At 46.4% G+C, this 22,791-nt stretch overlaps 6 protein-coding genes across 6 annotated transcripts; 3 read left to right on the top strand and 3 right to left on the bottom strand.

The window, feature by feature from the left end:
- Window positions 1-733: 733 nt before the first annotated feature.
- On the bottom strand, window positions 734-2,418 carry glo3 (ADP-ribosylation factor GTPase-activating protein; the record flags this gene model as incomplete). The annotated part of the gene is made up of 4 exons (XM_031149372.1): window positions 734-1,074; window positions 1,124-1,866; window positions 1,916-2,286; window positions 2,347-2,418. The coding sequence occupies 4 exons, from the start codon at window positions 2,416-2,418 to the stop codon at window positions 734-736; spliced, it is 1,527 nt and encodes a 508-aa protein (XP_031005545.1).
- Window positions 2,419-2,719: 301 nt separating this feature from the next.
- TIM21 (Mitochondrial import inner membrane translocase subunit) lies at window positions 2,720-3,566 on the top strand (the record flags this gene model as incomplete). The annotated part of the gene is made up of 4 exons (XM_031149371.1): window positions 2,720-2,977; window positions 3,028-3,212; window positions 3,263-3,317; window positions 3,375-3,566. 4 exons carry the CDS (start codon window positions 2,720-2,722, stop codon window positions 3,564-3,566), a joined length of 690 nt encoding a protein of 229 aa, XP_031005546.1.
- Window positions 3,567-5,987: 2,421 nt separating this feature from the next.
- On the top strand, window positions 5,988-6,466 carry LHYA1_G004410 (uncharacterized protein; the record flags this gene model as incomplete). The annotated part of the gene is made up of 2 exons (XM_031149370.1): window positions 5,988-6,198; window positions 6,228-6,466. The coding sequence occupies 2 exons, from the start codon at window positions 5,988-5,990 to the stop codon at window positions 6,464-6,466; spliced, it is 450 nt and encodes a 149-aa protein (XP_031005547.1).
- Window positions 6,467-6,875: 409 nt separating this feature from the next.
- ANK1_2 (Ankyrin-1) lies at window positions 6,876-12,379 on the top strand (the record flags this gene model as incomplete). Its single annotated transcript, XM_031149369.1, has 5 exons — window positions 6,876-6,892; window positions 7,025-7,609; window positions 7,663-9,179; window positions 9,373-11,643; window positions 11,703-12,379. 5 exons carry the CDS (start codon window positions 6,876-6,878, stop codon window positions 12,377-12,379), a joined length of 5,067 nt encoding a protein of 1,688 aa, XP_031005541.1.
- Window positions 12,380-13,234: 855 nt separating this feature from the next.
- LHYA1_G004408 (uncharacterized protein) lies at window positions 13,235-15,385 on the bottom strand (the record flags this gene model as incomplete). Its single annotated transcript, XM_031149368.1, has 4 exons — window positions 13,235-13,429; window positions 13,487-13,878; window positions 13,922-15,044; window positions 15,098-15,385. 4 exons carry the CDS (start codon window positions 15,383-15,385, stop codon window positions 13,235-13,237), a joined length of 1,998 nt encoding a protein of 665 aa, XP_031005540.1.
- Window positions 15,386-20,547: 5,162 nt separating this feature from the next.
- On the bottom strand, window positions 20,548-22,007 carry DCW1_4 (Mannan endo-1,6-alpha-mannosidase; the record flags this gene model as incomplete). Its single annotated transcript, XM_031149367.1, has 2 exons — window positions 20,548-21,866; window positions 21,926-22,007. 2 exons carry the CDS (start codon window positions 22,005-22,007, stop codon window positions 20,548-20,550), a joined length of 1,401 nt encoding a protein of 466 aa, XP_031005542.1.
- Between the last annotated feature and the right edge of the window lie 784 nt (window positions 22,008-22,791).

The raw sequence follows: 22,791 nt of genomic DNA, 5'->3' as shown, positions 1-22,791 counted from the left end.
GGTAGGTTATTAACCAGCAGACAGGGAAGAAATAGTGAATATGAAGAGAGGAAGGTCAAAGGAAAGGAAAGATCAGCGATAATATCCCGCCATATGAAATATACTTTACCTACCCCTACCCCTACCTAGGCTATCTCAGCTACTAAGCCAGGATGCCGCCCTGATTGTCTTGCGATCTTCCATGGCCACGAGTCTGTTGGACTGATTAAAATCGAATGACTGGCACAGAGCGAAGTTGTTGTTGTGGACCTGGTGGACGTTGGACTGGTACCTACGTCATGTTCCTTGTTGTGTGGAGTTCTGTGCTGGCCGAAGAATCATTGGCTGGCAATCATCGTCGCGAAAACAAGAATTGGCGAGCGAGAAACAAGCGCCAGGGGCCGGACCGACGCACGCGAGTCAGTCAGACAGTGTCAAAGAACATGAAGATCTATGGCATTGGCTTCAAGTTGATGGTAACAGCCGCTGTTTCATAGGAGATAGGCAGCGTTAATTACCAGCGGTAAATGTATCAGAAGGCGCGAATAGATTTGGAAATATTATGTTTGTTTCTCAATATCAAATATTGCAACGCAATCTATGCTGCAAATCGACCAACCAAAAACACACAATGGGCCTGGCTTACTACAGCCCCTTCACTTATACTGCTTTCCTCTCTTACTATGCTGCAAACCGTAGTTTATTCTTTGTCCCAACGCCAACCTATTCTGCTCTTAAGAATACTACATAAGCACTAGCCATTGAGGTAGCTCCTGATCGCACCCTGCAGCTTAGTTGCGCCCTCGCCCAAAACCTGAGTCAGGTTATCCAAATCATCGCCAGCAGTGACCCCAAACTTCCTCACAAAGTCCTTTGCAGCCGTCTCCAAATCTCCATATTCCTCTCCGCCATCTGGCTCATCTTCACGTCCGAAATATGCGTTTGAAGAGATAGATTGGGCGCCCTCAAATCCTTGTAGTCTTGACTTGGCTTCGGATTGCGCATTAGGATCGAAGGCGCCTTTGCCGAAGAATTCATCTGATGATATACCCTTCTGGGTACCGAACTTTTGTCGAGCATACTTCTCATCCTCGTCTAAGACACTGTTAGCAAATTTATACGTTGAAACTGGAACGAAACCGACCTTCTTGTGTGGCCTTGATAGGTCCAACTGATCCAAAGCCACCCATCTTCTTTGGTGCAGCTGCGGCTTTCCCTCCTCCAATTTGTCCAAACCCAAGTCTGCCCATACCCATTCCCAATCGCTCCACTTCACTGCTAGAACGCTGGTGTTGATTTCCTGATCCGTATCCAGCTCTGCCCGGGCTAACTGGAGTTGGCGATGCGATCTTAGGGAGATCGGACGTCTTGGTGACAGTGGCAGGTTTCTTCGACTCCGCGTCTTCGGCGTCTGGATCGTAGCCCAATTTTGCAATTCTCTCGGCCTCTTCCTTGGCCTTGCGCTCTGCGGCATCAAAATCGATGACATCTGTTGTAACCTTCTTTGCACCCAATTTCGTCTTCTTCGCTCCCAAAACGTTGGCTTTGCGTGGGCCGGATCCAGCTGCAGCGCCCTTGCGCAATGCTGCAGAAGATGTAGTCCTACTGGCTGCTGGAGGTTTGGATTCAGAGTTCGCGAGAGGTGAAGCACTTCTTGCAATACCATTACCGGCGCCGTTACCATTAGATCCAGCATTCAGGAATGGGGACGGGGTTCGGCCCACAACAGGAGGTGTGGCTGTTCGAGAAATAGGGGGAGTTGGTCGTTTGATAGAAGGCTTGTCCCAGGAGGAAAAGAAATCGTCTTCAGCGTTGCCCGCAGGCGTGGAACTGCCATCGGTAGGTCCATTGCTCATTACGTCTGTGATTACCACCTCGCCAGGATATCTATGACTTGTCAGCATGGCGCATTTTTAGTCCCTCTCTGGGCACCTACTCAGTCGCATCTCTCACTGCCCGTCGCTTCAACTCGTCCTTGTATTTCGTAGCCGCGTTCGAGGTATATTTAGTCTTAGGATCTTTGCTGTTCAAAGCGGCAGTTCCGCCATTGGACTGGAAGTACTTGGTAGCGGATTCATTGCCGCCTACTTTCATTATCCGTAGTTGATCCCATTGCCATTCTAATAGATAGGTCAGCGATGTCCGTTTTGAGAGCGCATACTTGGACGTACGGTCAAGATTTGTGGAGCGCACAAAGGAGATGTGGACACCCAAGTTGCGGTGATTCGAAGAGCAGTCGAGGCACAAGTAGATGCCGAAGGGTACTGAGGTCCACGTAGGGTTATTTTGCCCACAGTCAAAGCATGTCTACGATTCAGGAACGCGTCAGTGGTTGATGCGACTGCAAGATATTGGGCAGTGTCCTACCCTGTTCGCCTGCTTCGTCCTTAACTTCTCAAAGATCTTCTGGCTCTGGGTTTTGGAAGCCAGAGCAGCCATAATAGCGGTCGTCGCTCGAGTAAAAGTTGTAAATCCGAAAGAGTGTGAAGTGAGGGGGAGGTTCGAGAGATCGAGAGGGTCACTTTTGTTCCCCTTTATTGAAGATGCGAGGTTGAATTTCTGTCGAGGCGAGGGGCGCAATCTGGCCGGACCGGATTTAGGATTAGCTGTTATGCTCCACTGTAAATGTCTCTAGCGCCTTCCTGTCTTCGAGCTTTCCCCGCTGTACCAAATTTCGGCTGTAAAAACAACAACACCTCCACTCAGTACCAATACTTAAATCAACAACACCTACTTCACCATGAATTCGCTCTGTCGAACTGGCCCTATCTTGAGCTTTCCCCCAGCTCTTAGGCCTATAATTGCAGCTAGGCTGTACGCAACGCATACTGGTTTAGGAACGACTAGTACTACACAAAAGCCAAAGAGAAGGGCAGTGACGGCTTTCAACGACGATGGCAGAGTGGCGTGGGAGGATTTATCTGCGAGAGAGAAGGCCGCAAGGACGACACAACAAAGCTTCAACTTTGGCTTGATTATCGTGGGAGCTGTTCTTACTGTTAGTATCTTGAAGGATAGCTCCAGCAACAGCTACTAATAGTAAAGTAGGCAGGCGTATCGTATCTTATGTACACGGAAGTTTTCTCGCCAGAGAGTAAAGTTTCTTATTTCAATCGGGCTTTCGACCAGGTGAAGAAGGATCCGAGATGTATAGACCTGCTTGGGCCAACCAAGAAGATCACAGCATATGGAGAGCCAACGTGGAACAGTTGGAGGAGGGCGAGGCCAATAGCGTATGCCGTTCAAATCTTTCCACGGATTTATGCTTACTATAGCCCTATAGCTCGACAATTTCAACAGACAAAACCGGTACGGAGCACTTAATGATACATTTCAATGTAAGTCATCAAGACGAGCAAATGTGCAAACCCCCGTATTGATCTTTGTCCCTTCAGGTTGAAGGACCACTAGATAAAGGAGTGGTCAATTTGCATATGGTCAAACGGCCATCTGAGAACGAATTTGTGTATAGATATTTGACATTGGATGTGCAAGGCCATCCAAAAATGTACCTCGAGAATGCGGATACCGACCCAAACAGCTCTGGAAAGAATAAGTCAAAGCTATTTGGAATATCATGGCGATGAACAATGACCTGTTGTTACTGTTTGGTGTGGAACGGCAAACGGTGAAGAGATTCGAGGGATGAAAGAGATGAATATTGAATTGTATGGTGTGAGATGGTCTGCTATAGCAGTACACAGTAATTGAATCCACCACTGCACACAAATTAACCTTTCTGGACAATTGTGATGAAAATTCTCGCGAGACTGCTTTGCAAAACTTCGACGTGAATATTGGAGCTATACAGTAGCAGATATGGTGAGACTACCCAACTATTCATGTGGAGATCAACTAAGTTAACGTATTCAGAGTCTTCAAGTAGTGTGGGATGGAGGCAACGAACCTGAAATCGAGTATGTTATGCAGATATCCTAACTCCACACCACAAATTGACATGTTTCAATCAGCATCGTCGCCATCCACGGTCTCGATATTTCCAATTATACTATCCACGCAATGGACACCTGGCGCAAGCCTTCAGGAGCCGCGGGCAATCTCTGGCTCAGAGACGACTTGCCCAAACGGCTTCCCCTAGCACGCGTATTCGTCTTTACCTACGACTCCACACCCCCCTACACCCCATCCAAGCATATCCATCAAGCTACGAGGCTGCTCGAAGCCCTCGCATCCAGAAGAGACCAAGTCCGTACCTACATCCCATGCACAAACCCCCCTCTTCAAATGGTACACCATTAGTTAACGAACGCAAGCAGTGCCCCAGCCGCCCCCTCCTCCTCATGGGCCATGATGTCGGCGGTCTCTTGATCAAACAAGCCCTCGTCAACGCAGCCAGCACCCAGAATCCCCACTACCACGAAATCATGCAAGCAGTCTTCGCAATCGTCTTCTTCGGCACCCCCCACGCTATGCAAAGTCCCACGCACCTAGCATCCACCGAACCCAGCTTCCTCAGCAAGTTCTTCTCTCGGCTCTTCTCCTGTGGCGCCAGCAGATCCTCAAGCTCGAGAGACCTCCTGAAGCTCCTCTCACGCACCGGCATGCTGGATTATGGCTTGGAAAAACAGTGGAAAGATCAAGTGAGACGCTATCGATATCTGTCGTGCGTCGAGACTATCAACCCGGTAGGTTTCCCGCACACCTGTGCACGCGCGCTTGTAATGCAATGCTGATTGATATACTCGCAGCTCATACCCCGCGCATCCGCAATCCTCGGTCTGGAAAGCGACAGAGAAACCATACTAGAAATGGTAGCTGACCACAACGATATCTGTCGCTTCGGATCCCCTCGCCTGGACTCCTCTGGCGATAATGTTGGGAGGAGTAATCTGGATGATCTGCTGTGGTACTTGAGCGAATTCTGTCGCGCTGCAAAGAGGGCGAAACCCGCTCTGGGTCCTTAACCTTTGACACCTCCTGATAGCTCTATGTATCTTGCTTGATCATGACCCTGTCTGTACGAGTTCGCAATCATATCGAGTTCGAGTTCTTAATGTGCCCGAAATGTTTAATGAATAATAATGTCTCCCTGTCTCTTAGATGCCTCATTTAAAAATCCTTTTTTCCGAGCTTGAATTTTCTCCTTTTTATTATAACAGTACCTTAATTTGCAGAGTCTTTGGTTGTCTTCTCACACAAAATCAGTTTTGTATTCATTTGCCGTCATTTTTATACCTCCTTTCAAGAATTCCAAATTCGGTTCAGCAGCTAACTGTCTAAAAGGCTTTGGGTCAGGCTAGACTTCGAGATTCAAACAAAATGCAGATGTTTCCTCTGTGGTCGAAGATATCTGTCATATTCCTTCATTTAAGCTGAAGCGAGCAAATGTATATTTGAAGCTCAAGTGAGTGGAAGAGAATTCCGAATCGGATAATATGAATTATTGAAATCAAACCCAATTTTCTTGGAGACAGCAATTCTGAAGTCGGTAGCTCAAAGAGAGGAGTAGATAATAGAGTGTGGAGCTTCCCATCCGTCCTTAGCCTTTTTACCTAAATAATCAAAGCCTCTTTTCAGTAACTAGTGTAGGAAAAAGTGAAGTTACTATCAATGTTATTTTCAGGGGAATGAATCAACTGACATGTATTTTTGAAATCCATTTATTCTTTGATTTATAAAATTTTCACATGTGCTTTTTTGTGTAACATGATTTAGCATTAGTATTCTGTAGTGAAAAACATACTTCGCTAAAAGGGCAGTTTACTCAAGGCTTACTAGGCAGGCGCAGCAAATAAGCCCCGCCAGCAGGTATGCCTTACCATAATGAGGCGGGGCTGAGCTGGCATGAACGTGCATGAGGGGGGGGAGGGGAGGCTCAGGTGGCATAAACGTGCATGAGTAAAACAACGCCTAGAATCTTTCTGAGGCGGACTGCTTTCCTCACCCTCATCGCAAATCACCACAATAGTTCATATATAAATGCGAATTATTCTATTTTCCGCCTCTTCCAACATCGATTTATTCGACCTGTGACCTGAACCGGAGGCATGGAAGCTCTCGGGGTTGCAAGCGGCATTGCAGGCTTGATCGGCTTGGCCGAAATGGTCGCCTTCAAAGGCTCGAAGTACGCGTACGGCGTCAAAAATGCCGGCTCAGATATCAAAGACCTCTTCCTAGAAGTGCAAAGTCTCTATGGTGTGTTAAATCGTCTCAAGCTCCTTGAGAAATGCCTCGACGATGATGAAGAGCGTTCTGCAGGTAGGTTCTCGGCTCGTTATCTATCATAGAGGCCAGTATCCAACTCACGAACTTATTAGACTCCCATCGCTTTCATAATCTGGATCATTTTCAAACCTGCAGAAGGAACCTCGACCATCTAAAGAAGTCGTTAGATAAACTTGACTCAAACTCTGTGAAGACGAGACTTTTTTGGCCTTTCAAAGCTTCGGAAACCAAGGAGTTGAGAGAGAAAATCGCACGAAATAAACGTGATTTGAGTGACGCTCTGACGGCTGATGGACTGTGAGTCGTTGATAGACCTGTTGTCTTGACTACTTTGTTTCTTTGGTGGGATGCAGTACAGCAATAGGCTAAAAGCTAATTATTCATCTCCAGAACCGCTTTAGTTTCGTCGCTTGTCTTCTCAGTCTACACTGATCGAAAATGTTCGGGATGTGAAAATAGCATTTCAAAGGATCGTTCTAGAGAAAGCAGAGAGTGAGAATAGTATGTAACAATCAGTGCAATTTGTGTATGGAAGAAGTCATTAATATTGTGCAAGATGATAAAAAGGTAAAAGTCTTCAATTGGAGTACAAAAATTACTCCCTACGAGAAGCATCGAGATTCCAAAGCGTTAAGACATCCAAATACGGTGCTTTGGTTTTTCGATTCATTTGAATATAAGAATTGGGTAGGAACACCCAATTCTGCAATATGGTTGTTCGGAATTCGTAAGTACTATATATTGATTAACTGAAGGGGTCCTGACATATCGAGAAATATAGCTGGAGCTGGTAAAACCATCTTGACGTAAGCTCTTATACCGGAATAGAATATCTTGTATGAGGTGCTAATATTTGTAGGTCCGCTGTCATTGAAGAAGTCAAATTCCTCGCCTTTCAGACAACTGGTTGCGTAGTTGCTTACTACTATTGCGAGTACAAACGGAATGAGACCCAAAGTTTGCACAATATACTTGGGTCCCTTCTTAACCAAATATGTGCCAGCTCCGAACAGGCTTTCGAGGAACTACTTAAACTGTACGAAAAATGCAACGAACCTACTCATCCCACTCTCCCCACCAATGATGACCTGGCAAAACTTCTGAAACGAGTTTCGAGGTATTTTGATAGCGTCATGGTAGTTGTTGATGGTCTAGATGAGTGTTTGTCCTCAGAAGAAAGGTTCAAGCTCCTCAAGATTCTCTCAATACTCAATGAACCAGAGTATGGAAATGTCAAGACCATCTGTACCAGCCGCGACTTGATAGATATCAGAGAACAGCTCACAAAGTTTGACAAAATTTCTATCGCTGCTCGTGGGGATGACCTGGAGCTATTCGTAACCGCAGGGATCGAGCAGCGTATCGAAAACAAGAGTCTTCGTTTAAGAGATCCGTTGTTGAAAGAAACTATTGTAAACACTATCGTCGCCAAAGCCAACGGGATGTAAGTTCTTCAGAAGTTGAACAGTCTCGGAAAGGATGCTAACATGTCTGAAGGTTTCAGTGGGCAAAATGTCAGCTTGATCAGCTATGTCATTTGAGCACAGACAAAGAACGTCGAAAAGCACTTGAAGCCCTGCCGAAGGATCTGTTTGAAACATACGAGAGAATCCTAGACAGGGTCAATGACGGGCCAAAACAGATCATAAAAATGGTCGAGAAAGCCCTACGTTGGTTGACATTTGCAAAGAGGCCATTGACCAGTATTGAAGTTGTCACTGCGATAGCTGTTGAATTCAATTCAGAATCTGTCGATCAGGATAACGTACCAGATGAGGACAGTCTCTTGTGGTGGTGTAGCAGCCTAGTCACCCAAGACGAGCGTACCGGATCTTTGACGCTATCCCACTTCACAGTGAAAGAGTTTCTCATGGATAAAAGGCTATTTGAAATTGCACGCCTCCGTGGATATTATCTCGATACCGAAGTTTCACACCATATCTTAGCAAAGGTCTGCTTAACTCATCTTGGCTTCAAGACTTTCTCGCAGTTCCAGTTCATTAAGCAACGAAGCGAGGACAGAAGAGAGAAGTACCCGCAGTACCCTTTACTGATATATACGGCTTGCTATTGTCACTATCATTATATGCTAGGTTCTAAAGACTATTCCCTTATTGATTTGATGTGCCGGCTCTTCCATCCTAACAAGTCTCCAGTCTTTGCTTTTTGGCAAGATGAGTACCTCACTCATTGGAAAGTAGAGAGGAACCCAAAATCTGCGTCGACTCTACAATTTGCAGCTAGGCTCAGACTTACTGAAGTTTGTGCTTGGCTAGTGAAACAAGAAGGAGTTGACGTCAATTCCCAAAATACCATTCTTGGCACGCCCCTCGTGTGTGCAATACAAGGAGACAAGTTTCATTGGGTCGTTTATGGACAAGGAACTACTTCTACCTTTGAAACAGTCCGAGTATTACTTGATGCTGGAGCTCTTGCAACCCCAAGTACAGTATTAAGGCAATACTCCGCCCAAAGGGAATACATAACTGTCACACCTATGTCTGTAGCCATGGACACTTTTGACACAAATCTAGACTTTGGTGTTGAAGTTTTCAAACGTCTAATGGATGCAGATTGTATCTCTTCCTTCGCGTCTTCTTCATTCTGGCATCATTCGGAATCTCATGAAGACAATTCCGAAATAGCGTCGCTATTTATGTGGACGCTAAAGCATAAAAACGTTTCAAAGTTGGACAACGATTCCAAAGAAAAGATGGTTTCCTTCATTGCTCGAACCACCGATTTCAGTGAGGATGAGCGTGTCTCTGATGGGAAATTATATGACGAGATATTCCAGTTCACAGATGCAACTACCGAACTAATTAAATCGGCAGCCGAATATGGCCAGATCGGTTTGATAAAGGATCTTATTAAGAATAAGACAGATGCTAAAATCCTTTGCAAAGGATTACCTATTGCAGCTTATGAGGAGTTATCCGAGATAGTAGATGCGTTATTACAGTACTGCCCCCGCAGTGATCCGGTTGTGATTCGAGAGGTTTACAAAGCATGGAGTATGTTATATCCAAATTCCCTTTCTCCTGTTATTCTGTATTTTCCGAGACTTTTGGGAGTATGTCTCATTGTCTCTTGAGCTTTTCACTTGAAGGTTATCGACGTTTTAAATGTTCTTGTGGGGGCTAATTAGTGCCTTGTTATCCCCAAACTTCTTGGGTGGTAACAAAGCTAACTAATCATTCTTCATAGTTACTGCTTCATCCCAAGGGAACATACAACTGATGGAGATGTTTATCGCATACGCCATAGATGTGAATTACATAGTGGAGGAAGAAGAATCATCTGGGGCCGAACTTGACCCTGCATTCCAAAAACCACCTTGTATATTCAGACAAACGACTGAAATCTCGGGGACGATCACGATAAAAACTACCGCCTTAGCTACCGCTGTTCGTCATCGGCGATATAGAGTGGTTGAGTTTTTGTCGAATCTCCCCGGTGTAGATTTTATCGGCAAAGATATTGGATACAACCTAGTACACCTCGCCGTGACAGGACTGGGATGGCACAATGTGTATGATATTGTGGATTTGTTGCTTAAAAAGGGTGCCAATCATACGGAGGTCACGGAAGATGGCCGCGGAACACTTCACCACCTGGTAGGCTGCCTGTACCAAAAGTACCCGTACTTCTTCCCTGAAAGAGAAACAGTCGTAGATGATGTATGGGAAGCAGTCAAGGTCCTGCGGTTCTTTATCAACGAAGGTTGCGCTGTGAACGCAGTCGATCATGCTGGCAACACCCCACTTCATACATATTTGGCCATGGTTGACACCACGCATGGCAAGCACGATGAAGTCGTCCAACTTCTTCTAGGGAATGGTGAAGTAAAGTCCATACAAAGGGAAGATGGATACCTACCACTGCACCTAGCTATACAACAAGGTCGATCGTCAGAGACCATCCGGTTGTTACTCCCGAATGATTTTTCACACCCGCAGTGGACTAACGCGAGAGGGACTCTTATACATTTGGTTACTGAAAGTGGATATCCCAAGGATGACGGTCGTGCAATTAATATGCTTAAGATTGTCACTGACATTGAGGGGGTTGATATAAATGCACGTAACTCTCTTGGTGACACACCCCTAATCAGCATCTCTCGAGGAAAAGGAAACCTATCTACTTCATCGAGGGCCCATGCATTATCGATGCTCCTAGCCAAGGGTGCAGACGTCAATGCAACCAATTTAGATACTCGGTCCGCTTTACATTTTCTCGCTCAAAGTGGATTCTGGCCGGGTATCGTCGAGGTCCTTCGCCACAATCCAAAAGTGTACGTTAATAATGGCGAACATAAATCTTGGTCACCCTTATCTCTAGCATTTTTGGGAGGCCATGTTGATGCTGTACGCCTGCTATTGAATCATAAAAATAGTCGCTGTGACAATGACCAACCAAGTAGCTCTTCGGAAACCGATTGTTGGACTGGGGATGGGTTCCATCCTCTGCATGTGGCATCATTCTTTGGAAAACGCGATATCATCTCACTATTGATAGAGAAAGGAGAGATCACAGACATAAATGTGCGAACTCGAGATCACTTCGCCGGTACTGCCTTGCACATTGCAGCATTTCACGGTCATTTTCCGACTGTTGAGGTATTAATCGATTTTGGCGCGGAAATTGACAGCTTGAATGCCGTCATGAGCACCCCACTACACATATCTGCAAGTCATAGTTCTGGTGATATCGCAAGGCTCTTGATCAGGAAAGGAGCCCGACCTGACCTTGAGAATATGGATGGACTTATGCCATGGATGGAAGCTGCTCTGCATGGGCATACAGAGCTCAAGGACTATTTATTGAAATGCGCAAATGAGTTTCTACCCACGGGTGAGAGTCTAGGCTTAGAACCCACCGGGACAAACGATAATCACTTCTCTGGACTTGAAATGGCAACCTACCCACCGGCGCCGCCACCCATCCCTAAAACTGCAAAGGACAAGCTTCTTGGCCCCGAGACCGAAGTTCAAGGCTTCTCGCGGCTGATGATAAAGGCCGTGGAAACAAACAATCCAAATATTTGCAAAGTACTCATGGAATCTGGAGGAGACCCAAATGCGCCATTAAAGTCTGACGCATCGACTGCTCTTCACATTGCATGCGAGTCAAAGTCACTAGACGTAGTAAAACAACTTCTGAACCTAGGCGCTCGAGTAGATGTGAAGGACAAATTCGGCGATTCTCCTGTCCATATAGCAGCCTTGGGGAACTCAACGGATATCATACGAGAGCTTGTGAATGCCGGAGCCAACATATTTGCCCGGGGTAATTGGATGCAGACTCCTTTGCACTTGGCTATCCAGAAAGGTCATCTAGAAGCTGTTCAAGCCATATTCGACATTGTTGAGTCCGAACAGACCGAGAAAGCAATAATAGCGCAGCCTAAGAGACTCGACATCCGGCCCAGTGACTTTGAAGATCGTGAGCCTGGAACAACGGATGAACGCGATACAGGTAAGTCTTAAACTGTGAGTTAACACAGTATACACAAGCTTTGTTGACATCCGACTTAGTCCAAGTTGAAAAACTACTCGAGGCAAGGGACGAATATAGAAGGACACCATTGGGCTATGCTATTCGGTATAAAGACTTAGCTATCGCTAAATATTTAGCAGAACGAGGCACAAATGTAGCCAACAAACGCCTGTTTGGGAGTACCAATGACGATGTTCTCTGTGATGCAGGAACTTTTTCAGACAAAGAATTCATTGGAATTCTTCTTTCGAGAGGATTAGATATCAATTCTTCGACTTCCGAAGGACTCACGTGTCTTCATAACATTGCCGAGAGAGAAAACGCAAACGAGGAAGAACTTATCGGCCTCACGGATTTCCTCATTCAGGGAGACGCGGACCTTTCCTCCAACAACAATTACTCAATCTCGCCACTCCACTGCGCTTCGCATGCGGGAAACAGCGGCCTCGTCAAAATGTTTCTCGAGAAGGTTCTAAAGGGCGAAATTGATGTTAACAGCAAATGGTTTGGCACCCCTTTGTATGCGGCTTCATTTCGCGGCCACATCGAAGTAGTTCGAATACTACTCGAGGCTGGAGCAGATACAAATGTTGATTGGTATGGGCAAACTCCACTTGAAGCTGCACAAGAGGGAGACCATAATGAGGTGGTTAGACTGCTTTTGGAACATCGAAAAGTTGAAGAGGAGAACGACTTGTCCACTGTCTCTACTTAGGAGGAAGTCACTTTATGGCTTAATTGTATTCTTCTTCTCACTAGAGGACGCAGAAGCAGGGAATCAGAAGCTCATGGACTGAACATGTCTATCGATAATGGCGCTTACTAGTAAATTAGCTGTTCTGCGAAACAACATTCTTTTACGCCCTCCCCCCCCCCCCCCTATGCCACCCTAAAAGGACATATCGACACCGCATCATATAAACGTAAGATCTAGCTTGCATTACGGAAGGGGCAACAAGAAAAGAAAACCAAAAAGCCAATTTAGCAACAACAATAATAACACTTTTAAATATACAGATAGATAGTTCATAAAAGTGGCACTACTTCCTCTCAATCTCTCGGGCTAAGCAACTCAGGAAAAGGGAATCTCAAACGATATCACCCTCTTATCGAAAATAAATGCATTCTATATACTAGCTAATAAAGAGGGATAGTAGGTTAGGAAAGCGCGCTTAATATAATATAATGCAGATATAGCTAAAGATGAAGTTATATATAGGATAGATTTTTAATAGTTATCTATAAAAGGTCTCAAGTGCGCTAGGTTAGCCGAGAGGTGGCGCTAAGCGTAAACAATCTAGCTAATAAAATTCATATGTAAAAACCTAAGATCTTAGGCTATTTAAGGCCGAGATCTGCTAAATAGCTCTATAAAAACCCTTAGAATTTGCTCTAAAAGCATTCCTATTATTAATAGTTTTACTACCTTTAGCTTTGAAGTCGCTGATTAATATATATATAACTGACTAAATAAGTTAGGTTACTAACTGTAAGTGACTAACTAATATCAAAGCTTCAACTAATAAAGTGACTTAATAGCGACGGACTTAATGACCAGTCTGCAATCCCCTTACCAAGCTTCCCACATTTGAGTACCCATCGCCACCAGTCTATTGAACATTTCCTCGCGGAGCGCAATGGCAGTGAGTTGTTTCGTATTCCCATCTTTCTCGACGATGAGTAAGCCGTCTGCGATCTCCCGTGCTGTCGCCCAACCAACGACCAGTTTTGTCTTCCAGCCTAGCCCGCCAACTTTCTTGATTTCCTTGGCAATGTCAGCACGAGAAAAGAGGCTGGGGAATGGAAGCTGAGGAATACAAACTTTTATATCAGCAATTGCAATTGTGAACACGGGATCAATATCTTCTTTCTGAGTTGTCCAACTCAACGCTGGGCTAGTCGCCATCGTTGTGATATATGCGTGGCCTTTCTTACCCTTATATCGAGCCGAGAATTGAATAGGTCCGGCGGATTTGTCGATAGAATCTGTTTGCAAAACCCCTAAACGATTCTTTGCGTGTTCTCCTCCTGCTGCTGCTTTCAAGCGATCGGTTCCAAGGATAGTCTCGACGCCGCCTTTTGTAGCATGCTTCATGGCTGCAACGATGCGGTGACCAGTCTTCCTCTTGGGCTTCGGTGCCGCTGCATCTGCGCCGGTTGTTACTGCAGTATCAGGATGAACAGCATCAGCCATCTCACGGTCGGATACGCCTTCTGTGGGAGTTAGAAAAGTAAGAAGATGCTACATGTTGCTTACCTAAATGTTCGAGATCCTGGCCCGCAGTGGCATGCGCAGCATCTGGTGGTGGCGGGCCAGAGTATGGTGGTGGAGGTAGAGGTGCTTTGTTCGCCTCGCCGATTCTGAGTAAGGTAATTGTGAGTTGAGCATTTGTCGGGACACCCTTGAGAAGAGTATTTCTGATTTCGAGGAGTTTCTGCCAGTTGGGAAATTCTCTGTTCAAGTAAGACAGCCCTCTCCAAATCAAAGGATCGGCGAAGAAGCCAAAGCCGATGAAAAGGCCATTCATTTTGGTGAACATGTAGGAGCTAGTGAAGATCGATGCTAGGAGTACAGGAGCAAGACATGCAGCCAGTTTGACTCTAGGCGCTTCTTTTGGAAATGGTGCAGTTGCAGACAAAGCGTTGGCAAATCGCTCCCACCCATCTGAGATATCAGCAATGGCGTGCATGACTGGCCTTGTTTTTGACCACATGGCAGCTGACATTGGCTCTTTGGTTTTGTCGTGCTTTGCATTCGGATTTCCACCCGAGCTTTTGTCCTTAGCATCTGCCGCATGCATAGCCATATTCGTAGGGTCTGGTGCACTGTCTTCTAGACTACTTGCGCCCTCTTCTTCACCATGCGGGTCTCCTTGAGGGTGTTTTCCAGCGGCACTGCTGAGTGCAATTGAGGTAAAACCATTGACGAAATTACTCGCTTCTTGTTCAACCGCTTCTCCTTCATGCTTTTCGGGCGCTCCTGTCAAGCTGTTGTCACTTCCCAGAACGCCTGCAGTAGGCTTCTTGATTCCTCCGGTTTTCGAATCGATCAAAGCGATTGGTGCAGGCGGGAAGCAGTAAGTCCTTGCTGGAGGGTACACTATCAGGACTATAACAAAGCTGACAATCATCGGTACTAAAAAATCGATAGCCCAGGCTGTAAAATAGACTGCTGCGAATGCAATTGTTCGGTTTCGTTCTCGCCATGATCTCAGTCGTGCAATATGATTCCAGAATCCGACAAGTCCGACAATAACGGTCATATAAAGTCGCTCGATATTTGCCCGTAGTTTATCTGGGGAGAACTCTTCCTCGTCCGCAATGTTAAGATCGAGTCCGCCGATTGGTGGTTCCGGCAGGGATTTGACATGGTACATTTGCTATTTCACAACTCAGAAATCTGCGCAAAAATGGGCACAAATGAGCAACATACCTTATTGAAACGTCTAACCAGGGTCCAGAGCTCTTCATTGGGTAGTCCTCCGACAAGAGGAGTTGGAAGATCAACAGCTTCCTCATTCCACCCTAAATCTCTTACTTCAGTTTGGCCATGGTTTATCTGGGCAGCACCTTTCTCCTCATGGTCAGCGTTGGCAAGGGCATGACTCTCTGTAGGCAATTCCTCCTCGACAGCGTCAACGAATTCTGGATCCTCGTCGAATTGTGGTGCTTGTGGTGTCTGAACGGGCCCTTGGACCGGGGTCGTGTCTATTGCGGACATGGTGCTTGAATTGAAGTAAAGAAAAGAAAGCTGCGACAAAGGTGGGAAACAGACTGTGTATACGTACCTACTTATTTGACAATTTACTTTGCTTGAGGAGGGTTGGCAGCCATGACGTAATCTTCCGCAAGTGGCTTCTCGTGGCTGAACATTTCCTTGTACCCTACACTACCTGCGTAGGTAATTGCTGAATAGCTCGTATATTGTGCAAGTATCAGTAACAGAGATAGAGAGTAATAGAGATACAGTATCAGACTCAAACCCAGTGGGAACCATATCTCTTGCTCACTCGAGCAATGGATGGAAAGCAATATCGTAGAGAACGTTCGTCCGAAGCCGCAATCCCTCAAAGCAGTTGACCACACCAAGTGGTTGAATCAGATATCGATGGGAAAGCATATGGACCTCAAAGTGAAGTCGAAACCATACTAAAGTCTCTTTTCATGGAGATGAAGTCTTCTCATATAATATCCAGGTTTTGTTTTTGTACTGTAGCCGAACCACACGAGTCCAGCTCAAAGGATTTGTTAGGCGGGCCAATGGAGTCATGCAAAAGGGGAGTGAGTCACGGTAGCTTGGATTGTAGCAGAGTGAAGATTGCAGAGTGCAGAGTGCAGAGTGAAGAGTGAGAGTGCAGAGTGAAGAGTGAAGGGGCAAAGAGATGATGCGTGAAGTCCAGCCTTGTTTCTAATAGGGGAGGGGGCCAGAACCAGAGCAGGGGCAGGGCAGGGCTCCAATGGGTTAGCTAAGCATCGCGGGGCTGGACTAGACTGGGACTGGGGCGAACGGGAGCGGGAACGGGAACTCTACCCTCACTCTCACTCTTCAGCGATAATCGAATCACAGCTTCACTTCACTAGTATCTTTGCCATCATCCATCAATGCCAGACCTCATGTCGACTCTGAGGGTCCTCCAGCGCCTACCACCCGCTACTGTCACCCCACCCAGTCAAGTCTGCGATGGGGCTTGACCGCGATAATGCCACCTCTCTCCCTATCTACCCATCCGAAAGAGGTCCCTGAATCAAAGGAATCCTATGCTCGGAAAGTGTTGCGCGGAGACGCAGTAGGTCTGAGTGGTAGGCGTTGGTATAAACTTAACTATGGTCAGTCGGACGACGAAACGGGGCACCTTGGATCCAGTAGCCTTGGAGACGAGTCTTTAAAAGGCCACAGAGTCGATTCGGAGGACACAAAGGATGTTGCTTCTAGAGATTCCACCTCTTCTCCTCGACCAAATTCTGAGGATGCTGCCTCAGCTCCTAATAACATTCCTGGCAAGAATCTCAGTTCCTTCCAAATCGTGATCCCAAACCGAGCTCGAAACGTAAGGCTCTCTCAGCTAGCAATAGAAGATATTCTTGAAGTCGATTTCTCAGACGTCGAAGACCAACCATCTCGCAGGAAAGTCAAAAACACTCCTTTGGGACTTTTCCGATGCGAGCACCCCAGTTGCTGGGACACAAACGACAAATTTCGATTCAAAGTCTTTACGGACCTTGCTAGTCATTACAAAAATGACCATCCCAATGCAATACAAGAGGGATCTTTTCCTTGCGACTATCCTTCATGTCGAAGATCAGAAGACGAGGATGCGTTCACACGAAAAGATGCATATCGCGATCATTTGAGGGAATATCACATGGAGGACATGGCCAAAAGACACAGAACCCCAAAACGGGAGCAGGAATGGTTCTCGAGCAGGACTGTATCCCCGGGCTGGTGGAGATGCGTACGGTGTCTAGATCGTATTACTGTTATTTCAGATGGCTGGGTATGTCCGAGCTGCAAACAGACCTGCGAACCCGAGAGACTAGAGTTGAGGAAAATTTCGGTACGGAAGTCCGACGGGGCCGTCTTGAAAATTGAGAGACAGTCCGCACAGTCTCAGCAGAGTCTTATCTCTTTCGATACATTTCGAGAAGCGAGAAGCAATTCGCAGCTTACAGGGTCCTCCAGCGGGGACGGAACCGATGGGACATCCACGAGTCAAACTATAAAACCCAGCGTCCTCAAGCAAGCCGAGCATAGCCTTCTGAGTGATTTTTCAACTCCTACAGCTAGGACACAGGTAACCGACGATATTAGATACCCAAGCAAGCTTCTTGAGGCTGATGGAATTCAGGCAGCCATTGAATTCTCACACACCGAATATAGGAGCCATAAGTTTGTTCCTTTCACGACCATAAAACAGCTTGGACATGGCTCACTTGGAAGCGTCGATGCAGTCTGTCGAAAGGGAGAAGAGGGAGGCATTGTGCTCGCCCGAAAAGTTGTTCGGCTACCCAACATGGCTCGAAAAACACTCCTTCCCCTGATTCAGCAAGAGGTCGCAGTACTCCGAGAACTTTCACATAGACATATTGTACAGGTCGTAAGCACATATGAAACCACCTCTGTACCACGTCAGTTTGGCATTCTTATTACCCCGGCTGGTGATGAGGATCTCAGCCACTTCTTGGAGCGAGTTGGGGAGAATGATTTCCCGGAAGAAGATATACAACGACTTAAGAAATGGCAATACTGTCTTGCCTCTGCAGTGGCGTATATTCATTCGCGAAATATCAGACACAAGGATATCAAACCTAGCAATGCTATCTGCAAAGACGATGAGATATACCTTACCGATTTCGGCTCTGCTCACCAATTCAGCTCCGGTCTCACCAGCTCAACTGAAGGGTACGCTGTCGGTGTCACGAAGATGTATAGTGCCCCAGAAGTTGTGCATGAGGATCGGAGAGGGAGGCCAGCAGATGTGTACTCACTGGGCTGTGTCTTCTCCGAAATGACCACAGTCATTAACAAACGGGGTATCGAAGAGTTTCACGACTTCCGGAGTGAACCAGTCCCGGATGAGCCCGACCGGATGACCCTTTGCTATCATGCTACAGCTCACAAGATAGAAGATTGGTTTGCTACGCTGGATGATCCAACGAGCCTTGCTTTGATTTCTAAGATGATGGCACAGGAGCAGAAACTTCGACCAACTGCGGACAAAGTTTTAATCATGATCGCAGAATATCATGGACTAATGACTTGCAATTGTGGCCCTGGTATGAAACCCGTGCCGCCTCCAAGCCGTGAATCTCCCTTATTCCAAGCTCTTCCAGAGTCAAAGGCGCCAGTCGAGGTTGAAAGGGAAGATAAGAAAGGTGTTGAACAGGATCCAGTATTGCCTAGTTTGAAACATCGTATAGATGCATGGTATGCTGGCGTCGAGGTGGAAAGCGATACCGCAGTCTCAATAAATTCGATCAAACATCCTTCCTCTACAAGCTATCGGTCTCCTGTTGCCAATACCTCGGAGAATGAGGGTCTCCCATTTCTTGGTGCCCACGCAACGAAACGGATCAACAAGCATATCCTGCAGCCTTTACTCGACAAAATTTCACTGGAACACTTCGTCCCAACCGTAATAGGTTGCTCTAGAAAGATCCCCGTCAGGGAAGTTGTATGTCTACGAGATCTCGAACAGGAACTAGTCGTTTGTGCCGCTGTAAGTTTTATCTTCACATACAATGATTGCTAAACTGTCACTAATTACTTGGCTTTCAGGAAACATCAAGTGACGCTGCGCTGTTTCTGGACTTTTGCTTCACAGCGATCTCGTTCATTCGCCCGACAGTGGAACATTTGACTACCAATGAACAGATCCGCCTTGACACCAGGACGTATACAACTGGATACTTCAATGACCTCATCGACCAGGCTAAACAATGGGCGTACTGGATAGAAGTGAGGGAATTCCTAGGGAGCCAACCCAAGTCGGCACCGGTAACAGCTATTTATAAGCCAGTACAAGGTCAGCCACATGTAGCAAACAATCCCGATGGATCTATAGCAACCCCTGCCCTTCAAGGTCAAGAATCATCAAATTTGGCTGTAGGTTGGATCTGCCGCGTACCACCAGAACGCTGGGCTGAGGCTGTTCCCGTGAATTATCTATCGGAATGCACGCCATGCTCCACTCAATTTACCTGGGAAAGTTTCGATGCGGCCATGTACCACCTTCGCGCAGAGCATTTTGCCGCTGATGCGTGGCTCGAAGGCTTGAGCTCCTGGGTTGAGAAGGTTCAAGTTCCGAAAGACGTTTAAGAGGAAGGATGAAAGATGATCATCCCCAAGTTCAAATCGAGCGATTCATGAAGCATTGACATAAACTGAACCAACGTAGCAGATTTGGTGCGAAAGTACATACATACATCATCTCGCGATCAATTGCGATTGGATCGCGCCACCATGCCCAGTACTCACTTATCCCGTCCAGTTTAAATAGGTTCGAGTACGAGTACGCTCGAATAGAGAGTGTTAGGAGCACGTTCGGAGGCCAAGTGCCCGTCATCAACATGGCTGGACTTAGAGCGCCGCAAGTGATCGGCAATGGATATGGGATTCCGCTCTTTCGGTGGGCATTCGCGTGAAGTGAAAATGATCTTATCGGACATATAAATCCGCTGGACGGCTCATATTGCCGACAGTGAGCGGGGACTTATAGAAAAGAGGTCATTCTTAAGGCAAAGCCCAGAAGGCATACACATAGTGTAATCCAAGATTCCAAGAAGACGCTCGCTGATTCATGTCTCCCTTTCGTCCGTCTAGTCTGAACTACGTATCATACTGAGAACTCAATCGCCAGATTACACTTTCAGATAAATCACCAGAACATGTTGCGATACCTCCTCTACAACAACGTTCTGTGTATGTATGTATGTAGTCTATAGAGCATCTCTAATTTATGCATCAGCGGTGTGGAAGCTATCTTTCTTATATATACGTTGCTAGGAACATCCTAATCGTAGGTTTAAAGAATCAAAAGTGTTCCTTTCGGCCTCTATAAACTCTCAAACGCACAGATCTCAAACTCAAACACCAACACCATGTGGTGGGGTTAAGAAGATCCGGCGTGTAATGGACGGAGCGCGTTTTGAAGAGAGTAATCAAATTAAAAAAAATTCGAGAACTGCCCCAGTGAGGGAGGGGCTTTATTAGAGTATGTTCATTACCGGTTCTATGTACTCTGGCCAAGTCTAATGTGTCTATATCCCATCCCCCCAGAACTGATTGGTATCTTCGTGTCAAGCCCGCTCATATATCCCGAACTCCAATATAGCACTTATCCCTCTCTATAAATACCCGATTCCGCTAAATTAAGCAAGTATTAATTATATTCTCGTTCCGAACGACAACTCGGTCATCCCCATCATGACAGTCATGATAGCCGGGACTGACCACATCAATGAATTAGGCTCGTTCCTTCCTCCAAGACTCTTCTTCTTCTTCGTCGGTGTCGGGGTAGCCGTGGCGGTCGGTGTAGGAGTCGCGCTCGTAGTTGTTGTAGCGGTAGTGGCTAACAGGTGCACTTGCCCGCTGTGCAACGGCGGCACACTGTCGGCGATCAAGAGACCCTGGATAGCTTCCAATGCGCTCATTTGCTGCCCTACGCCATATTTACCATCATAGCCGCCTTCGTACCAGTGCTCCCCACACGTGACGCCGTCACTCGGCCCAGAACAGGATTGTGCGGCTGCTTTGGAAGTATCGGTGAGAATGGCGGTGATTGATTGTGCTGTCCATGGCGCGACAAGGGTAGTGGCCCACATGAAACGGGAGAGGTAGGCTTTGAAGGAGAACTGGTCGTTGTTGCATGTGTTTACTGTCTCGCAAGCTGGCTCGTACATGATGTTTGAAGAGTTGTCAAAGGGAGAGAAGAAGTTGGCTGTTGCGTTTAAAAGGCCACTTGTTCGTTCTTGCCAGGTAGAAGAGCCATTGGTATAGTTGTAGAGAATTGCTGAACCATATAACGCAATTGCTCCATTGTACGTCCAGATGACTTTGTTGGTGTCATTACAGTGCTTGTCATCATTTGCGCCGTCGTAGATGTGATAGTCATCGTCCAATAAGTTGACATCTTTCATCCATTGGAAGGCTTTTTCTGCCCAGTCCAAATATGTCTGGTTCCCAGTAAATCGAGCTAGTCGCGCAGACAGCTGAAAGAAAGCTCCGTTTGAGACGGAATTCTTGTAATCGTATCCATTATTGAATGTGAAAATTTGCCACTTCAACCCTCCTCCACATGTAGATGTATCCCAGCGTCTGACTTGAGTATTCCACAGATTCTCGGTGAGTTGTACCCAAGAGTAGTTTCCGACTGTTGGTTGTGGATAGTCCTTCTCGGCCGCTGACATTGTAGCAAAACCCCAAAAGGCTTGATCGTCATTGCCCTCATCTTTCGCATGGACCGGCACCATGTAATCGTAATCTGGACCGACCTGGCTGAGCAATGCTTGCGTCACAACCTTGTTGTATTCATCGTCGCCGGTAAAGTGATAATAATCCAACATAGATCCCCACATAGCCCCACCCTCCCACCAGTATAAGGGAGCTGGAAGCACTCCGATTGTTTCGGGGGTATTGGTGACATTGCCTTTGTAGTAGGACATCATTCCGTATGCAATTGTTTTTGCTGCGCTTTTAATCGAATCTGCAGAAAATGGTCAGTACGGGATCTGCTAGGCATGTAAACAAGCCAGGGGTGCCCACCTGTGTTGGTCACATCGAGATGGACGGCGATTGCTGATTGCGCAGCTGCAGCCAGCGACAGATATCTAATAATGCTCCTCATAATTGAAATGCGTTATTGCCCAATAACATGCTCGGAAAGCAGTACGTAAGTATGGATGGTAAGGTCGCAAAAGGATTGTAGATTGCTGAACGTTCTGGAGAAATGGAGAAATGGAGCAAAGGAGAGATGGAGAGAGAGATGGAGAAGTGGGTGACAAGGTGGATTATGATTAGCTATCTAGGTAGGTACAGTACTTCGTATGGTTCGAAGTGAGTTCCTGTTCTGGGTGCAGTATGCATGCATGTCTAAAAATTTCATGGATTATTATTTGGATTACAGTACGAGAAAACAGGGATTACTCATGAATGCGATCACGAATCATAGTCACCGCAACCAATCAGCACTTGTTTAGATCGGGGGGGGGGGATCAAACCGTATCGCGGTAGAGGCGCGCTACGGCACGCCCAGCGCATTGCTCAACGAATGAGATTCCGCCAGCAAATGTCGTCAAACAATACTAATAATGGGGGCTTTCTTTTTGGGTACCGTACCTGTTGATCTTCCGCAAGATAAGTAAAGGTACTGTGGAAATATACTTTGTATAAATGATACTGCAACAACCGCGCAAAGGTAAGTCTCTTAATTAATTGAACGATTGGATACGAGAACAATGATTTTAAAGTAGGCAGGGCAGGTAGGGAGTACGGTACTGTACCCAGACACTTGACCAATCTGAGGTTCCGAATCGTTTGGATCGCTTGGATCGGCTTGGATCGCTTAGAATGATGAGAGCCAGGGCTACCAGGAACCCGTAAAGATCTACCATATCAGTGCAGGCCAGAAG

The sequence above is a fragment of the Lachnellula hyalina genome, assembly GCF_007821495.1.
Source record: "Lachnellula hyalina strain CBS 185.66 chromosome Unknown contig00062, whole genome shotgun sequence".
Classification (NCBI taxonomy): domain Eukaryota; kingdom Fungi; phylum Ascomycota; class Leotiomycetes; order Helotiales; family Lachnaceae; genus Lachnellula; species Lachnellula hyalina.
This window is presented reverse-complemented; position numbering and strand designations above follow the sequence as displayed.